This window comes from Aythya marila (assembly GCF_965140915.1).
Source record: "Aythya marila genome assembly, chromosome: 19".
Classification (NCBI taxonomy): Eukaryota; Metazoa; Chordata; class Aves; order Anseriformes; family Anatidae; genus Aythya; species Aythya marila.
This window is the reverse complement of record NC_139060.1, coordinates 8,916,320-8,934,450: the sequence shown is the minus strand read 5'-3', so window position 1 is coordinate 8,934,450 and position 18,131 is coordinate 8,916,320. Positions and strand designations below refer to the sequence as shown.

The 18,131-nt window shown below is 56.1% G+C and overlaps 1 protein-coding gene across 2 annotated transcripts in view; it reads right to left on the bottom strand.

Annotated features, from left to right (window-relative positions):
• Positions 1-1,457: 1,457 nt before the first annotated feature.
• NOTCH1 (notch receptor 1) overlaps positions 1,458-18,131 on the bottom strand; it is a 38,907-nt gene continuing 22,233 nt past the window's right edge. The window contains exons 11-34 of one of the 2 annotated variants that reach the window (XM_082775565.1): positions 17,495-17,728; positions 17,043-17,153; positions 16,120-16,312; positions 15,887-16,032; positions 15,624-15,737; positions 14,689-14,808; positions 14,411-14,563; positions 13,817-14,045; positions 13,478-13,679; positions 13,165-13,318; positions 12,706-12,890; positions 12,401-12,533; positions 11,829-12,086; positions 11,616-11,728; positions 10,596-11,167; positions 9,462-9,890; positions 8,525-8,673; positions 7,699-7,915; positions 7,267-7,357; positions 6,828-6,993; positions 5,782-6,077; positions 5,315-5,462; positions 5,115-5,212; positions 1,458-4,771 (exon numbers count right to left, since the gene is read on the bottom strand). In XM_082775565.1, the coding sequence (XP_082631691.1) occupies positions 3,302-4,771; positions 5,115-5,212; positions 5,315-5,462; positions 5,782-6,077; positions 6,828-6,993; positions 7,267-7,357; positions 7,699-7,915; positions 8,525-8,673; positions 9,462-9,890; positions 10,596-11,167; positions 11,616-11,728; positions 11,829-12,086; positions 12,401-12,533; positions 12,706-12,890; positions 13,165-13,318; positions 13,478-13,679; positions 13,817-14,045; positions 14,411-14,563; positions 14,689-14,808; positions 15,624-15,737; positions 15,887-16,032; positions 16,120-16,312; positions 17,043-17,153; positions 17,495-17,728 (5,981 nt within the window). In that variant the 3' untranslated portion in view covers positions 1,458-3,301. The remainder of the gene's footprint in view (positions 4,772-5,114; positions 5,213-5,314; positions 5,463-5,781; positions 6,078-6,827; positions 6,994-7,266; positions 7,358-7,698; positions 7,916-8,524; positions 8,674-9,461; positions 9,891-10,595; positions 11,168-11,615; positions 11,729-11,828; positions 12,087-12,400; positions 12,534-12,705; positions 12,891-13,164; positions 13,319-13,477; positions 13,680-13,816; positions 14,046-14,410; positions 14,564-14,688; positions 14,809-15,623; positions 15,738-15,886; positions 16,033-16,119; positions 16,313-17,042; positions 17,154-17,494; positions 17,729-18,131) is intronic. The other variant, XM_082775566.1, reaches the window with a different exon arrangement.

The window sequence follows — 18,131 nt, the reverse complement described above, 5'->3', positions numbered from 1 at the left end:
CCCTGACTGACCCTCACAGATTCCACAGGCTGTGCAGCCACCTCACTTCTTTAAACGAGCCACGTTTTCAGCTGCCTCTCATGATGCCACTTTTTGCATATCCTTATAGCCCCTTTTCGTACCTGTTCCAGGCCAAATTCCTGCCTTGACCACGAGAGACCAGAGCGTTACATGCAGACAGGAGCAGGGGCAGGAGAAAGTCTCACTAATGCCTCATGGGCCCTGGTCTCGCTGCCAACCCCAAGGCCTGCCACGCTTGCTGATGGCTAAGGACACGAACTCTGGGATGTGTATCCCAGATCGCACCCCTTAAATCCAAAATTCACTGGTGCTGGATGGTGTGTAAAATGCTGTGGGATGCCTGGGACTGGCAAAGAAACCCAAGCTCACTGAAGCCTGCATTGATACGGATAGATGCTGGGGGCACGAGCAGTTGCTGCAGCAGCTGGTGTAGCTTCTGCAGTCTGGCAGGGGACACTAGGGCAAAAAGTGCTCTGCTGGGGCTTCTGACCTGCTGTACAGCAAATGTCTGAAGGCCCCGAATCCATCTGGGGCTGGGCATTTGGTACGTGTACACACATGCCCGCTTCCTCCCCGGCTGCCGAGTGGAAAATACCAGCAGCATTCCAGGGGTACCGGGCTTATCTGCTTTGGGAGGAGGGCTGCGGCTCGGCTATTTATGTCCGGGTATTTGGGGATGTTGCAGTTGCATTTGGAATACAGACTCCCTGGGGGAAAGAGAAAAGATTGAAATAAATTGCCTGAAAGATCCGAGTGCAGGAAGCTCAGCGTTACTGCATGACGGGCTTCGTGCACTGAGCGCAGGACTCGCACTCTGGTGCTGCTTCCCCTCAGCCGAGTCTTCAGATGCCTCCAGTCTGTGTCTGTGCAAGCAACCACATTTGAGAGCTCAGCCACATGCTCAGCTGTGTGTGAAGTAGGAAGCACGATACATAATTCTTATCACCACTCCTAGAGGGATGTGTTTCTAGAGACCCCAAATAATTAAAGGCATGTGGCCGTGCTTTACCCTTCTCCCATCAGCTGCAGAGTTATCCTGAAAATCTGCTGCTAGCCATCAGGAGACAATGATTTTAAGTGACAGAGAGTGCTTGGCATGCACGTGAAGATACATGAAACATTTTCAGTGTTAGCCCTTTGGGATCCTGACCTAATGGCAGAGGCAGCAGCAGCACTGCAAAGGATCTGGAGGCCAAGCGCCTCGCAGAGCCCCTCCTGCCCTGCTCACACCACACTTCACACATCCACCAGAGTTTGGCACAAGATAAAGAGAAAGCTTCATTGACCAAAGGCCCTCTCTGAGCTGTAACTTGGAGAACAACATCAGAAAAGTGCCAGTTCTTTGTGCAGAGACAGCCCTGCGGTACTGAAGGACAGCGGGTATCAAGCCCAGATTTCAGTCGATTCGTAACAAAAACACTAAGTTCCAGTTTTAGTAAAATCTAGATGCTGAGAAGCACCATTTATTGCAAATCAGTTAACCAAAAAAAAATACATCATTTTTGCAAACTACAACTTTGCATGTAGATAACTTTATTACAGAAGATATCTTTTCTTAAACTACACTCTAGTTTATAAAACATAGGAAGATTCAACACCACGTGATGTTTTTATCACTCATTTTAGGGATGTCACAATAACAGTGGTCTGAAATGTTACTAAGATGAGTGCTCAACAAAGCTTTGTGCCTTGAGAAATATCAGTTTTATTTGGCGTTCTAATAAAAAGGAAGGAGGAAAAGGAACCCATTTCTTAGGTTTTCTGGATTAACTGCACTCTATTTGCCTGTCCCATACACGTGTCTAGTCGGAGGGTGTCTGCTTGCCTTTGCACCCGAGCGAGTGATATTCCAACACCTCTATAAGGTGATATATTTATGATATATTTAAGACTTGCTCATTTAGATTTTTGAAACAAAATCCACCTTTTCTTTAAAAAAAAACATATTTACAAACATTAAATCTGCCACAGGCTTATACTATATTTTACATGATACACAGACCGAGTGCACATCAATATCAAAAAAGATGCATCACTCCAGACTAACAAGAACAAAATGTTAACGTTTCAGAGCACAGGCTCAGCTGTGCTGTCCTCGCCCCCTGCTTCGACAGCCCGGCGTCCCGCGACACCCGGCCGTGCCCCTCGCCCAAAACCCAGCCAGGGAGCCGGGGGCACGGGCGAGCACGGGGTGGTGGCAGCGCTGTAATGCTTGGGAGTCTCGCTCAGGTTGTCTGCATTAATCGACACGCCTTCTTTAAAACAGGCAGGCCATCCTTAAAATAAGGATGCGGTTTACAAGTTTATATTGGCATTTATTTCTTAAACAGTTCCTCAAATGCAAACACAACAACATCAACAAGAAAAGAAAACACAGTAAAGATATTCAAAGTAAAATTAAGTCTCCTTTGTGTATAAACTCCACAGCTATGGGTTTGGTATACACGCCATAGTTATGGGTTTGCTGTCTTAGAAAGTTTGGCAGATACTCTTCTTTTTGGTGGGGAACAGTGTTCGTGTTATGTAAGGTTGTTTGTTTGTTTTGTTTTTAAGCCTAGATCCTGTTCTTACAGGTCCATAATCCTGATTTATTTATTTATTTTTTTAGATCATAAAAATCATTTAAATATATTTTTTACTATATATATAAAAAGAGAGAGAACAAAAATTTCTATTACCAAGGCAAATATACAACTATATAATACTGAAATTTAAACAAAGATTCATGACTGGTACCATAAAATGTCCTCTCAGATATAACAGCAAAGGAAACATTTTAAAGTACATTTTAAAAATCTGTCCATGCTTAAATTTTCTTCCCCAAAAGGAGTGGTATTTTTAGTCAATTCTTTTCTTTTTTACATCTCTTTCTGACTTGAAAGAGAAAAAAAAATAAATTAATGGCATTTCAGAATCCCGAATGGTTGCTTATAGCTTTACATAAACATTTTCTCTCAAAACAGCACAATGAACCCCCCAATCAAAAGAGAATGTCCTATAAAAACCTAATTTCTTGATTTCTTGAAACACAACTGGTGTCTCACATTGAGTTCTTAACAATAGAACATATAAATAAAAAGGCAGTGTTTCCATGTAAAATAAAAAGTACATAAATAAATACTAAAAAAAAAAAAAAAAAGAATTAATTTGTCTTTTTATTCTCGTATAAAAACATATTTAAAAAGGATCCTTTAATAAAAGCATCCAACGTCCTGTTAAGAAAAAAAAAAGATCTCTCTCCAGCTCCCCCCGCGCCGCAGCGTCTCTGAAAGCCGGCGTCTCACTTGAAGGCTTCGGGGATGTGTCCCAGCTGCGACTGCATGCTGGTCGGGGGGCTGGAGATGCCCTCGGACCAGTCGGACACGTTGGAGTGAGGAGAGGAGCTCGACCACTGGTCCGGAGACTCCGGAGAGGGCGTTAGGAAGGGGTGGTCGGGCACCTGGAGCTGGTGGCTGGGGGTGTTGTCCAAGGGGGAGGAATAACTGTGCTGGGAGGGCGGCGTGAGGAACTGCGTGGTGGTCATGGGCTGCGCGAGGGAGGACGGCAGGGAGGTGGGCAGCAGCTGGGAATCTTGCGGCAGGATGGTGTGCACCGCCATGGTGCTGCCGCTCACCGGCTGCAGCTCGGGCTGGCTCAGCTCGGTACCGAGGAAATTTTGGCCCAGGTGGCCGCTGGCGTTGGAGCCGGCGCTGTGATGCTGCTGCGGCTGCTGCGGCGGCGGCGGCTGCGCGGGTTGCTGCGGGGGCTGCTGCGGCTGCATGCCGGGCTGCTGCAGCTGCTGCTGCTGGAGCTGCTGGAGCTGCTGGCTCTGCATCAGGTGAGGCTGGGAGGCCAGCCGGGTGTTGGGCATGGCCTGGTAGCTCATCATCTGCGACAAGCTGGTGGTGGGCAAGCTGTTGTGCAGGGAGGTCATCATGCCGTGCTGCAGGTTCTGCGTCTGCTGGTGCGTCCCCGGCTGCATGTTGCCCCGCAGGGGGTTGTACTGGTTCTGCACCATGCCCGTCTGCAGCCTGCTCAGCCAGTCGCACTGCCCGTTCAGGCCGGCGGCTCCGCCGACGGAGAAATTCATCGGGGCGTTGCTCATGGCTGTGCTGGGGCTGGAGACGGGGAGGTGCGAGAGACGCGGCGGCACCGAGTCGAAGGCCATCCTGCTGGAGTTTCCCATGGCCATATCCTGCTTCCCCGCCATGTTGAGGTGGTTGATGCTCATGTGGGCGTCGGGCATGCCCGGCAGGTGGTTCAGAGGCATGGAGGGGGACTGCTGAAACGGAGAGGTCATCAGCGGAGGAGAGGCGACATCTGACAGGTACCCGTGGGGCGACTCCAGGGAGTCCACGGGGGACAGCACGCTGGAGTTGTCGAGCAGGCAGCCTTTCCCATCTTGCGATTTTTTCCTCCGGGCTTTCAGGTCTTTGGCATCCTTGCCGTTGCAGCTCAGGCCCTTGGTACTCGGCTTCCTGGCCTTCTTGCCCTGGACGGCGGGTTTCAGGTTGCCGATGTAGCTGTTGGGGGAGCAGAGCGGCGGGGACAGGGTGGGTGCCCCCAGGGGGCCGTTGTGCAGCGGAGGGCTCCGCACCAGGTTGTACTCGTCCAGCAGCCTGACGATGTCGTGGTGCATGCGCTCCTGCGCGATGTCCCGCGGCAGCCGGTCCATGTGGTCCGTGATGTCGCGGTTCGCAAAATGGTCCAGGAGGACTTTGGCCGTTTCGTAGCTCCCCTCTCTGGCCGCGAGGAACAGCGGGGTCTCCTCCTAGGAACCCAGCAGAGACGATTAGGTTTGCGTTCAGATTCTCCTGGCTAACGCTTCCCTGAGCTCCATGTGGCTGGGTGCAGAGGCTGTAACTGCCCCTCCTCTGCTGAGGCTTTGCTGCTGCCCGTTTTTATGCTGCTGAGCCACAGCCTTGTACTGATACCAGACCAGGAGCCCCACGAGTGCCCCAGAACACGCAGGGAGATGGCCACACTAACACTACATTAACCCCCTTACCAAGCACTGCACATCAGCATCACCCGCAACACCAAATCCTGCACTGCTTCCTCGAGTTGAATGCCACTCCTTGAGTCACAGCAGAACAACACAGTGAGCCCCCTACCTTATTGTTCTGCATGTCCTTGTTGGCTCCGTTCTTCAGAAGGACGACTGCAGCCTCAATGTTATTCACGGCCGCTGCCCAGTGCAGTGCTGACTTGCCTGCAGAGGAAGGCCAGGAAACACACCGAGCGTTAGCGAGAGGGAAGGGGACCAGAAAACAGCCCGTTTTCTTCGAGACTGTGTTTCGTTTGCCTGCAGTACCTAGGTCATCCACGGCGTTGACGTCTGCGTGGCAGTTGATGAGATCCTCCAGCATGCCCTCCACAGCCAGGCGAGCAGCCAGGATCAGAGGGGTGGTCCCATCGTGCATGCGGGCGTCCAGATCGGTTGCCCTGTTCCTAATGAGGATCTGCCAGGACCGGGATCGAAGCACGGGAAGCACAAACGTCAGGCAGGACAGACAGCAGAGACACCCACGGCTCAGAACCCAAAACCCCCTTTTCCCATGGGCTGGTCCCTCCCATCCCCTCCCCGCCCTGGGTGCACATCAGGAGGGCAGCCCAGGATCTCTGCCTCATGGGATTAGGGTGGCTCTGGTTATCCAGACTTCCACCACCTTGCTGGGGCAAACTGGTGACACTGGGATAAGATCCCAGCATGCCTGACCCATCGTGCAGCACGAGTACTTTCCGCAGAAACCTGCTGGTGGAGGTGAAGGGATCGGTTACCTGGAAGACTCCTTGGGCATCGGCGGAGACGGCCGCGTGGAGAGGCGTCCTGCCCATGTTGTCCTGGATGTTTGCATCGGCGCTGGCTTCCAGCAGGCGCTTGGCAGCGTCGGAGCGGGAGTAGCGGGCGGCCAGGTGCAGGGCGGTCTCGCCCGTGCGGTCGGTCTGATTGTGCAGGCTGGCACCTTGGTAAATGAAGTCCGAGATGACGGCGGGGGCATCGTCCTCCTCTTCACTGTTGCCAGTCTCCAGCCCGCCTCCGCTGCACGAGGCGATCATGAGGGGGGTGAAGCCATCTGGAAAGCACAGGGGGGAAAAAAAGATTTATTTTTTGTACCTTTCCGTAATGCGGGCGGCTCAGCGAGATGTTCTGCCTGCAATAGATGCTTATTCTCATGGGTGAGTAAAGACTGAGTTCCTGACTGGCTCTGCACATCAAACATGAATATCCTTCCTCTGATATGGATGTGAAATTCCTTAGTGGTTATCTCACCGCTCGCTGGTTTTCCTGTTTCATCTGCTAGCCTGCACACTGCAACGTGCAAGGTGCAATTTCTACGGGAGGTTGCTCAAAGCAAACTTTAGCGCCCTGCAGCACAGCCTTAAATATTTTCAGTATTTGAGAAGACAGTTTCACAGAGGCGAGGAAGACCAAGTGTTTGAAATCGTTTAAAAGTCTAGTAACTATTATCAGAGTTAAAAACCTGAAAAGAAAACTGTTAAATGTGCAGTTCGGTGGGAGGAGAGGAATCTCGGAGTGGCAGGGAGGGAAGCTGGAGGATTTAATAGACACTTTTCCTCTATCCTCTGGTTTCCCTCTCTGTGATCGAATAAAGAGATCGTATGGAAAGCAAAATTTGTCAGGGTCTCTCTCATGCAGAACAGCAATCGTGCGATGCAGAGCAGTGAGCAGTGACTGTGACACGGGGCTGAGAGGGCAGGGACAGGAGCATTAGGAACAGAGCTGGGCAGGTCTGCCTGGGACTGCCCATCTGCAGGCAGTCAACGAGGATTTTGGATTAGCCACGGTGAGGAATCCACCTTACCGGGACCTCTCACGTTGACGTCCATGCAGTCTGCATCGATTTCACCCTGCGGTGGAGTAGGTGCCATGGAGGATATGCGGAGGTCGGCGGCATCCAGGTGCTGTTGGGTCCACTGCCTGTGGTCTGTCTGATCGTCTGAATCAGGCAGCATCGCCTGCTCCTCGAACTGAGGGAGGACAAAAGGGGATGAGCACCACGAGAAACACACAAAAAACACACAAGGAGGGAGCTGAGCTGCAACGGAAAATCCTGCAAGCCACAAAGTGTGGGTTTGCCATCCAAGCAGGTTTGGAAAGCAGCTTTTGGAAGAGGTGAGCAGCACAGACCGGGCCCTGAAGGGGAATCTGTTCTGCTGCTTCCCCAGTGCTCTGCCCCTCTGTGCCACAGCTGAGCGAGTGACGGCTTGCAGCACAGCAAGGAAATCCTGCAGGTAGCTTACCCTGAACTTCTTGGTGTCCAAGGTCTCCTCATCACCCCACTCATTTTGGTTGTCATCCATCAGTGTGCCATCTGAAGCATTTTTGAGGGGTCTTGAAAAATAAAACCATGCAAAAACTCAGCTCCTGATACATGATGGGCTGTGCTGATTTATACACACGCACAGAAGGATCAACAAGAAGATTTTCAGCAAGTTCCCCTCAAGGCGCCTTTCATATTTTACCAAGCGCAAACGGATCAAGAATCATTTAAAAACCTCCTCCGCACTAGAACGTGGTTTTCCCCATGCAGAACAACACGAAACCCGATTTTTCTCCTCCCAACTAGGATGCTAGGATGCACTAGAGAACAAAACTCTGATGGGATCCCTCAGAAGAGCCCCCAGACAGCCCCACTCCGCTGTGGTTAAGAGGCTAACACGCAAATTACTCACTTCAGTCCAACAGAATCCTCCCCAAGCGGCTCTCGTCGCTTCTTCTTGCTCGACTCTGTCACTTTGAAGCCCTCTGGGAACCAAAGCTGCCCATGCTCCCTGCGCCGCTTACGAGATACCAGTACTCCCACTCCAATGAAAGCAAGCAAGACCAGCACAGCTACCACCACGTACATAGGATAGAGCTGGGAGTTCCTCGTGGGCTCGGCCGTTTCACCTGAAAAACAGTGGGGCACAAGGAGACGCTGAGACATTAAGCTGCATAGCAAACCAGTGACAGAGTGGAAATGAAGCAAAATTAGTTAATAAAGGTACCGAAGGCTGATCTAAATCAGCCCCCCCCAAAATAAGGTCATTTTATACGCTATTAATCAGAATTGCAAACTATCGGCAAATTCTCCGCTGCACAAGCCAGCCTGCATCAGGAGACAGCTTTACTTTTTTCTCCTTTAAGGAAAAGGATTAGCAAACTTCAAATCATTGCGCTCGCATTGAGCTGTTAAGACAAAAGGATTTAGGGGGGATTTTCAAGATACAAACTTCAACTCCTTGCATGTCACTGATTGATTGGAGCCAGTTGGGCTGTGCTTTTTTTAAAACTTTTATAGTGATAATGATTTTGAAATAAACCAGGAATAAGCAAAAATAAACAGTTGTTTTTTTTTTTTGCATCATTTTTTAAAACAGACTTAAAAAACAAGGTGCAAGGTTTCAAAACCAGGCTGTGCTCAGCTGTGGCATCTGAGCCGGCCGACAGAGAACGAAACAGGGATGAGACTGGGAGGTTTCAGCGCTCTCTCTCCCCCAGCCGCCCAGCCCTACTTACTTTTAACAGCTTCTATTTTGTAGGGTATGTTCAGATTGCCAAGGGAGGCCAAGGCACCCAGGAACGCCGCCACGTCGGTTGCACTCTGGAAGCACTGGGAAGACGACTGGATGCACTGACGGTTATCAATTTCCAAGTAGACGATGGATCTGCAAGAAGGGTCAATGAGAAATGAGGTGCGAAGATCACAGCGAAAGGCAGGCAAGACCCGTCTCCCTCCCCTCCTTAACCCCCCATCAGTGGGAATTAGGAGGTGGGAACCCATTTCCTCGCTTCTCCGTGGCTTCCCTGAGCTCACACTGGTGGTCTATTGGATTTATCTCAATGAACACGACAAAGCCTGGCTCCTTATCCACGGGAATGCGGGGGAGTCTCTGCTTCGCAGTGCTTTAAGAGTAACCAGACACCAGAGTGTCTTAAATCACGCTGTTTGGGAGCCTTAAAACCTTTCAGATCAGTTTCGCTGCTCGAACTCCTTTGCTTTTGGTGACTTTTGATTGAGCCCACAGAGAGGGAGAAGGTTAGATCTATATGTTTATACCAGAGGTCTCCAAACACAGTTTGCAGCGATTGAGCTTTACAACAAAGCTCTAGGAAGCATTTCCCAGGGAGAAACTGAGGCTTAGCTTAATGACTTCCTGCAGTCAGACAGACGGTCAGGCCAGCCTCGGCTTCCAGGTCCCACCCAGCCCAGCCCGGCTCCCAACAATGCACAAGACTCCTTCAACCGTGAGAGTCGGCGCAGCATTGTGTCAGCGATTCCTGAGCGATCGCTTGCTTTTCCCACACGAGAGCAAAATCCGGTTTCTATTCACACAGAAAGCAACGTCTAAATACAATTATCTGCCCTACATCCTCTTCTTTATGGCGTGTTACTATTATCAACACACAGAACAAATGCTGCTCGGCGAAAAGGAACCCGCTTGGTGCCCCTTACCCTCTGATGTCCATCTGGTCGAGCTCTCTCTTCTGCCTCCTGCCAGCCCGGGAGTAGAGGCTGGTCTTTACTTTGTTGATGACAGCACTGGACATATCGGACCAGTCCTCTGTTGACCTCTTGATGTAATGCTTCTTCAGCTCCTCCTCGTTGCCGTAGTAGGGGAAGATCATGTACTCCCCCTTGGAGTTCTTCTTGAAGACCACGTTGGTGTGCAGCACGCGGCTCAGCTCCCGCAGGAAATTGAAGGAGTTGTTCTTCAGGTTCTCGGGGGTGATCAGCACCACCACCACCAGGGTGCCGTCCGCAAGCTTCTCCGGCATATTGTTTGCACAGTCCAGACCATCCCATTCGCACTCAAAATTATTGCAGCCCTGGTCGCAGTGACCATCTGAGAAGTGGTCCTTGCAGTACTGGTCATACAGGGGGCTGGGCAGGAGAAAAAGGAAGGCAGAAGAATGAATTAGGCTAAGTATTGTGCATAGTACCTGCCTGCTACGAAAATAATCTGCGCTTCACAAAGACCTCTGCTTTGGGTCAATACTCTTTATCCTAACGAACATGAAAGCGATTTACACAGAAGGGATCTGTTCCATGCAGGACTGCAAAGCATTCACATCTGGGGTGAAAGGCAGCAGCTGTGAAATTGTAAGTCACGATTTAGATGCCAGAAAGCGGGGACAAATTGCAGTGACTCAGAAAAGACATGGGGACATGGAATAGTTACTTAGACCAGAATTTGTCCAGAAACCTGGGATTAAGTCCCTGCTGTTGCCAAAGACAACATTTGGTAAATGCCTGGACCTTCATACCATGTTTTGTGGTTGGTCTTCCATCCGAGCTCTTACTACACTGAAATTCCCTGTGTCACTACTGCGAGCTGCAAAATGCGCTTTTGTGGCACGATACAGACCAGGGCAGAGAAGCCAAACACAGAAAGCTTCAAAGGATACACAAAACACTGTAAGACCACGGGGAAACGTGATCGCTTGAGATGCAGCCCCACGTGCAGGAGAAGAGAATGAAGAGAGCCAACAACAGCTCTGCACTGAGGAGCTTGAGCAGATACAACCCGAAGATCTGAGAGACTGAGGCTTTAAATCAAGAGGGTCAACGAGCAGGAGGGGCACTTACTTGCACTGCCCTTCGTACTTCTGGCAGTCGAACCCATCGTACAGGCAGCCCGCGTTGTTGCACTGGGAGTCGCACTTGCCGTCGTTGAAGTACTTCCAGCACTGCAGCGACTGCGAGCAGTTCTTCCAGGGGTCGTTGAAGTTGAGGGAGCAGTCGCCCCCGTCCCAGCCGCAGGCGTGGTTGTTGCACTTGCCGTCGCAGATCTTGTTGCCGGCATAGCCGGCGCAAACCGCGATCTCGCACTTCTCCTCGATTTTGGGTGGGATGATGTCCTGCCCGAAGCCACCTTGGAAATCGAAGTCGAGGATGTGGCAGTTGAGGCCGTTGAAGTTGGCGGGGCAGTTGCAGTGGTAATAGGGGGGAGCGTCGCTGAGGAACTCGCAGGTGCCCCCGTTGTAGCAGGGGTTGGAGGTGCAGGGGCTGCTGGCCGGGTACTGGCACTCGGGCCCCGTGAAGGCCGGCGCGCACATGCACTTGGAGCTCTTGTGGATGGAGATGCAGGTGCCGCCGTTCAGGCAGTGCAAATTCCCGCAGGTTCGGGAGTCGTTCTCGCAGGTGGCACCCACGAAGCCCTGGGGAGGTGATGGCACAGAGGGAGTGAGAATAAAGCGACGCTGCCCCATGTCCTACACCATGTCTGTGTAGGGAAACTGAGCACAAACCCAGGGGTGATCAGATAGACCCGGCCAGGGCATAGCGCTGGTGCTTCCCCTGAAATTCGTGATGGGCAAGGATAATCTAGGATGTGAACCCCGTTAGAGCATCTCCTGAAAATGAAGGGAGCTCTTCTCAATAGCTGCCTGCTCCACCTTTATGTGGTGCAAATCATCGTCCACCAACGAGATGGCAAGGACCCTGTCCTACAGAGCTGGGCGTCACAGGGTGAGCCCCCTCCTCCTCCCTGACAGGCACCACATCCCCTTGGGGACGAGGAAAATATGGATACATGGATATTCCCCTTCTCTGCGACCTGCAGGGCTCATACAACGTGCTTGGAGCTGGAGAGCAGCAGGCACCTACCGGGGGGCACTTGCAGATGAAGCCACGGCCGGTGTTGCTGGCCACGGCGCACGTCCCCCCGTTCCTGCAGGGCTTCCCCTTGCAGCCGTCCACCACGGTGTCGCAGCGACGCCCTGCAGAGGGAGAGAGGAGGGTGTAAGGGGGCGCGGGGAGGCGTGCGAGGTGCTCGGGGCGGCCAGGCACCGCAGGGAGCGGCAAGGAGGCGGCGCTCACCTGCGTAGCCAGGCCGGCACTCGCATTTGTAGTCATTGACCCGCTGCACGCAGTTCTGGGTGCCGCGCGCGTCGCAGGGGTTGGACAGGCACTCGTTGACGTCTCCCTCGCAGCGCTCCCCTACAAAGCCAGGGGGGCAGATGCAGCTGTAGCCACCTACCCGATCCGTGCACTTGCCATTGTTAAAGCACTTGGGCCCCAGGGTGACAGGATCAAAGAAAGGGCTGCAGTCATCCACATTGATCTCACAGTGCACCCCTAGAGAAATGGGGGAACAACCCACACAGCTCATCAAACAGTATCGGGGTGCCCGGTGGTCCCTCGTGCGAACCTTCCCTGCACAGGGGCTGAGCCTGACCAACTCAATGGCAGTCTGAGCCACCGCTCTGGCGGGAAGCACGCAGCACCGTGCAGCTCGTGTCCAAGGTTGCGTGGCCTTGATGGCTAAGCTCGCGAGCAAACACAATCCTCTATCGTTGCGTTTGCTTCTGCTAGCCTGAGCAGCTAATGAGCAGATACTGAGGATATCTGCATTCAACCCGCTAATGCCCCAGCCTGGGGAATTAATTTACCTTGGGTTCCTCTGGGGCAGGAGCATTTGTAGGTATTGATGAGATCGATGCAGGTTCCTCCGTTCTGGCACGGGTGGGACAAGCACTCATTGATCTCCTCCGAGCAGTTAACTCCATGATAACCAGCCACGCACTACAAGGAGGGAAGAGGGGAGCTGTCAGAGATGTTCACCCCATTGCCACACAGATACACAAACAGCTGCTCTATTCCTGCCCCTGGAGCTACCACAACCCCCAGAAAGGGCCCAACGCAGCCCTCGCTGCCCTCACCCTGCCCCACGGCACCGCGTGAGGCCAGCACCCACCTCGCAGGAGTAGCCTCCCAGGTAATCCGTGCAGGTGGCTCCATTCTGGCAGGGGTTTGGGGAGCACTCGTCCACCTGCTCCTCGCAGTAGCTGCCGGTGTAGCCGGCCTGGCAGCGGCAGAAGTGAGTGTTGCCGGTGTCCACGCAGAGCCCCGAGTTCCTGCAGAGGTGTGCGACGTCGATACCTGCCGGGGAGAGCACCGAGAGACACGGGGACCTCAGTGACACCCAGAGCCAAGTCCTGGCCACCCTTTGCACTGTGTCCCACCAGGAAATGCAGCCCCAGGGCGGTGGGTGCACAGGACAGCAAACCCTGAGATCACTCTGTGCTGTGCAAAGGTCCCCACCGAGAGACCTGAGCGTGGTCCCCACTGAGACACCCCACCTGGAGCCCAGCACGGGAGATCTGGGGGACCCTCCAGCCCTATGAGACCCTACACGGCTGGGACAGGGACGTACCTTGCTGCTTTGCAGCCACCTCGCAGGAGACGCTGGGGACATCGCAGTAGAGCCCGGTCCAGCCGCTGTTGCACTCGCAGCGGTACAGGTTGTTGGTCTGCCAGCACTTCCCCCCGTTCTTGCAGGGCGAGGAGTCGCACCAGCGCACCAGGTTCTGGAAGGGGAGAGCAAGGGATGGAGTCAGGACCCCGCAGGGCTTCTACGGGACACAGACCCAGCCCTGCACCCAGAGCAGTGACCCCCGAAACCCCCCTGGTTGGCATGGACTGACAGAACCATGGGCAGTGCCCACAACCTCCCAAGCCTCCTCTACCTGGCAGTTGAGCCCGGTGTATCCCTGGGGACACGTGCACTTGTACGTCCCGTAGCTGTCCTGGCAGGTGCCCCCGTTGAGGCAGGGCTTGGAGTCGCACTCGTTGATGTTGTGCTCGCAGTAGCTGCCCGTGAAGCCGGCCGGGCAGAGGCAGGTGAACGTGTTGATGCCATCCACGCAGGTCCCACCGTTGAAGCAGGAGCTGGGAACACAAACACCGCATCCATGTGAACCAGCGCCGCTGGCTGACGTGACCCCAGCCCCAAAGCCCCCCACGGACCCACAGGGCTCGTAAGGGACCCTAGGGCAGCGCGGGGACCCCCTCGCACGAGGCAGTACCTCTCGGTGCAGTCGGGAGTGTTGTTCTCGCAGTGGATGCCGCTGAAGCCGGAGGGGCAGGTGCAGGTGTAGCTGTTGACGCAGTCGGTGCAGTTGGCACCGTTCTTGCAGGGGTTGCTGGCGCACTCGTTGATGTCCTCCTCGCACTTGGGGCCGCGGAAGCCGGCCAGGCACTCGCAGAAGAAGGTGCCCACGCTGTCCGAGCAGGAGCCACCGTTGTGGCACGGATCTGGATGGCAGAAGACATGCACGTTACCATGCAGCGGGCCCAGCCATGATGTTACCCACACACACGTACCCACACCACGCCAAGGGATGGGACAGAGGCCAGCCCAGCCCCAGCTGGGGACTGGGAACGCGGAGGGCACGTGGGACACGTTTGCTCACTGCCTGCACGTCACCGTCCCCCCCAGCCTCCTTCCTGCCAGCTCCCACCTGGCCCGGATTGACGCAGCTCCATCGGGACGGGATGGAGACGTTCCCAAAGGAACGGGGCCGACCCAGACCCGCACGGGGCGGCTGACCCCAACCCCAGGAGAACGGGGAAAGCCTGGGGCTAAAACCACGACGCCGGGGGGCTCCCCTTGCTCTTACTGGGCTGGCAGTCGTCGATGTCGGTGTCGCAGTTGCGGCCGGCGAAGCCCGCCCTGCAGAGGCAGCGGTAGCTGCCGTTGGTGTTCTGGCACGTGGCCCCGTTGCGGCAGGGGCTCTTCACGCACTCGTTGATGTCGATCTCGCACGTCTGACCTGCGGACACAGCGGGTCGGCTACCCTGAGCCGGGGGTGCTGCTGGACATCCCCAGGGATGGGTGCCTCGCCCCGAGCGCCCGCCGCAGCCCGCAGCAGGGCAGCGCCCTCGCAGTAGCGCCCACCTTGCCAGCCGGGCGGGCAGCTGCAGGAGAAGCTCTCGTAGTCCTCCGACTCCCGGCACTCGCCGCCGTTCTTGCAGGGGCCACCGGCACACGGGGCCAGCACGTCCTCGCAGGTGGCTCCTGTGCAGGCACAAGTGGCTTCTGACTGCCCCCTCCCAAATAACGGGTAGCCCAAGTCCCCACGGTCCCTGTTCGCCCCCCCCCGGGGATGCTGCCAGCCCTGGGTGCCCCCATCCCACCCTTGGGCTGCCTCCTCTGTCCCCGAGCCCTTTGTGACCCCTGGCCCCCCAGGAGCCTTTTTAAACACTCGAAATCTGGGCTTCGTTAAAGGGCCACTCGTTTCCTTTGGAAGGGAAGCGCTGCTTGGGGTGGCTTTCCCCCTTACGCTCCCCCCCTCTCTCAGCTGCTTTTCCTGTTTACGTCCAGCCAAGGGACACGTTCCCTCCGAACCCTTATCTTCCCTGTCAGCCAGTATCTCCCGAACTGGCCTTTGCTATTTTCCAGAGCCTTCCACTCCCCGCCTGCCCCTTTCCACCCCCCCCCCCAGGGGTTTCTATGGCCACTGCCGAAGGCAGGAAACGGCTCAGAGCTTCCTGCAATTGTGCTCCGGCGGCCGCTCTGCGCGAGCGGAAGCGGGAGGACGGCAAACAGGAATCGGCTCAGCAGAACCCCCCTGGCCCCCGGCCTCGCCTCGCTTTTTCCAGCGGGGGCACCAGGGCGAGCGAGCAAACGGGGCCCCCCCTGGCAGCGGGGAGGGCTCCCGGTGGTGATGCCGAGCCCCTGCCACCACCTCGGTGCCTAAAAGGAGGAGGAGGAGGGAGGAGGAAGCTCTGCCCGGCTGCTTCCCGAAGCTCCTCGGTGTTTCCTCCAGCTGTGCCGTGGCACGGGGAGGTGGAGATGTGAGCAGGGGGGGGCGCGGGGTGCTGCCCCCTCACCTGTGTAGGGCAGGAGGCAGTTGCAGGTGTAGCCGGCCACGTCGTCGATGCAGGTGCCCTGATTCAGGCAGGGGTTGGAAGCGCACTCGTTGATGTTGGTCTGGCAGTTGGGTCCTAGGGAGAAAAACAGAAATGCAGGTGCAAAACTGGCCCTGACAGAGGCGTGCTCGTGGGAGGAGGGGAGCCTCCTGCTGTCGGCTCAAGCTGTGGGAGCCCAGTGACATCTCCCAGGGCTCCCACCCCTGTCCCAAACACGTCCTTACCGCTGAACCCTTCCCTGCAGGTGCAGATGTAGCCGCTGGTCATGTCCTTGCAGGTGCCACCGTTCATGCAGGGGTTGGATTCACACTCGTTATTGTTGATGTCGCAGTTTGTCCCGCTCCAGCCCGGGTCGCAATCGCACCGGTAACTTCGGGGAAGAATTAAGAGTGTAAAGCTGGGGATCTGGCCTGACCCAACGTTGCTGGTCCCAGCAGCCCCCGTGCCCCCAGCCTACCCGTTCAGCCCGTCGTGGCATCTCCCGTGGATGCAGGGGTTGCTGTTGCACTCGTTCACTTCGGACAGGCACTTGGGGTCGTGGAAACCCTCGGGGCAGAGGCAAGTGAAGCCGTTGATGCCGTCCTTGCAGGTGCCCCCGTTGTGGCAGGGGTTGCTGGCGCACTCGTCGATGTTGATGTTGCACATGCGCCCTGGGAAGGGGCAGCGAAGCTTTACCTTGTGCCAGGAGCCTCCTGGGGGCACAGAGCACGCGGCTCCCCCCCGGCCACACCGAGAGCAACCATCAGAGCTCGGATCTCCGGGCTCGTGTGCCAGCCAGGTACGAGCAGGCCTGCCCCTGGTGCAGGGTGATTTCACGCCGCTGCATCGCCCTCCTGGCTTAATTAAATGCAGCCGGGAGGGGGCCGTGCCATGGGCTCTTTTGGTCCAGGAGGGAATAAGGAAGGGAGGCAGTTTCAGCCCGTAACCCTACCTGCCGGGGCTGACAAAGGAAGGCTTTATTGAGGGCTCCTGGCGAGCAGGAGCACAAAGAGCCGTGCGGCCCTCGCTGCCGCGAGCGGGGAGCCGGCGGGGTCTGCTGCTATCAAAGCCGCTGGCTTTTTCCAGCGGTGATCAAACAAACCAGTCAGACAAGGCAGCAACCCGATACCCATGGGAGTGGATGCACCGGGAGTCAAATTCCCGGCACTGGGACCCCTTTGATTTTTGGCTTGAGCTGGGATCGCCCATTTGGACACGCAGGGGGTCCGGGCTGGGGTGGGAGTGCATGAGCACGGCCCCCCTGGGACCTCGGTCACCCTGGCTGCTCCCCACCACAGAAATCCCCCACTGGAGGACAGCAGTGCCATAGCTCCTCGCCCCATCCCTGTGTCACCTAGCGTGTCCCCATTAGGGCCAGGCCACCTCCGTGCCTTCCCTCACCTGTGTAGCCCGGCTCGCAGGTGCACTCGTAGCCATTGATCTTGTCGATGCACTTGCCGTAGTCGCAGGGGTTGCTGGCGCAGTCGTCCAGGTTGATCTCGCAGTTGGGCCCTAGAGGAGGAAAGCAGGGGCGTGAGGAGCTTGTGGGGCCCCGGCGCTGCTGACGAGGCAAAACAAAACCCCAAAACCTGCGGGCAGGCCCCGCCGCGCTGCTCCCCGCTCCACAACAAAGAGCCTCCCCCGCAGGCAGCTTCCAGGCTCCCGGCTGGGGCGCGGGTGTTAAACCGGGAAAACTCGTCCTGGCCGAGGACACCCCTGCCCGGGGCCGTCCCCAAAATCGGGGTGGCTGCTGGCGGTGGCCCAGGGCCTCCCCGAGCATCACGGTGAACCTGTCCGGGGATGGGACCAGGCACCTCGCTGGCACGGCTGCCCCGGCCGCTCCCTTTGCTCACCTGTGGTCCCCTTGAGGCACAGGCAGTTGTAGGCGTTGTTCCTGTCCTGGCAGGTCCCCCCGTTTTTGCAGGGTTGGCTCTGGCACTCGTTGATGTTGATGTCGCAGCGGTGGCCCGTGTAGCCGGGCTGGCAGAGGCAGGTGAAGGAGGCGATGCTGTCCTTGCAGGTCCCGTAGTGGCACGGGTCGGGGTCGCACTCGTCGATGTCGATCTCGCAGTGAGCGCCCGAGAAACCTGGGGGCAGACGGGGGGACGTGGAGTGAGGATAGAGAGGTTGTGGGGTGAGGATGGAGGATGCAGGGTGACGATGGAGGGATGGAGGATGTGGGATCGGGTCGTGGGATGCTCCTGCCCACCCAAGGCGGGTGCAGGGCAGCACCCACCCTCTCCACCAGCGCAGCAGGAACCCCCTGGGGATGGGGTGCAAGGGGTTGGACCCCCCCTGGCTGTGGGGCCTTTCAGAGCTGGGCTCACGGGCTTTGTCCCGGGGCGCACAATGCCCTGCATTAAGCCAGCTCGGCTCAGGAGCGGGGCCCTGCGTCTCGTCCCAGAGCGTGCGGGGGGGCCGGCCGCATGCACCCCCGAATAATCACCCCCCCACACACCCCCCCGACAGATCCTATTCTCCTGGCCGGCT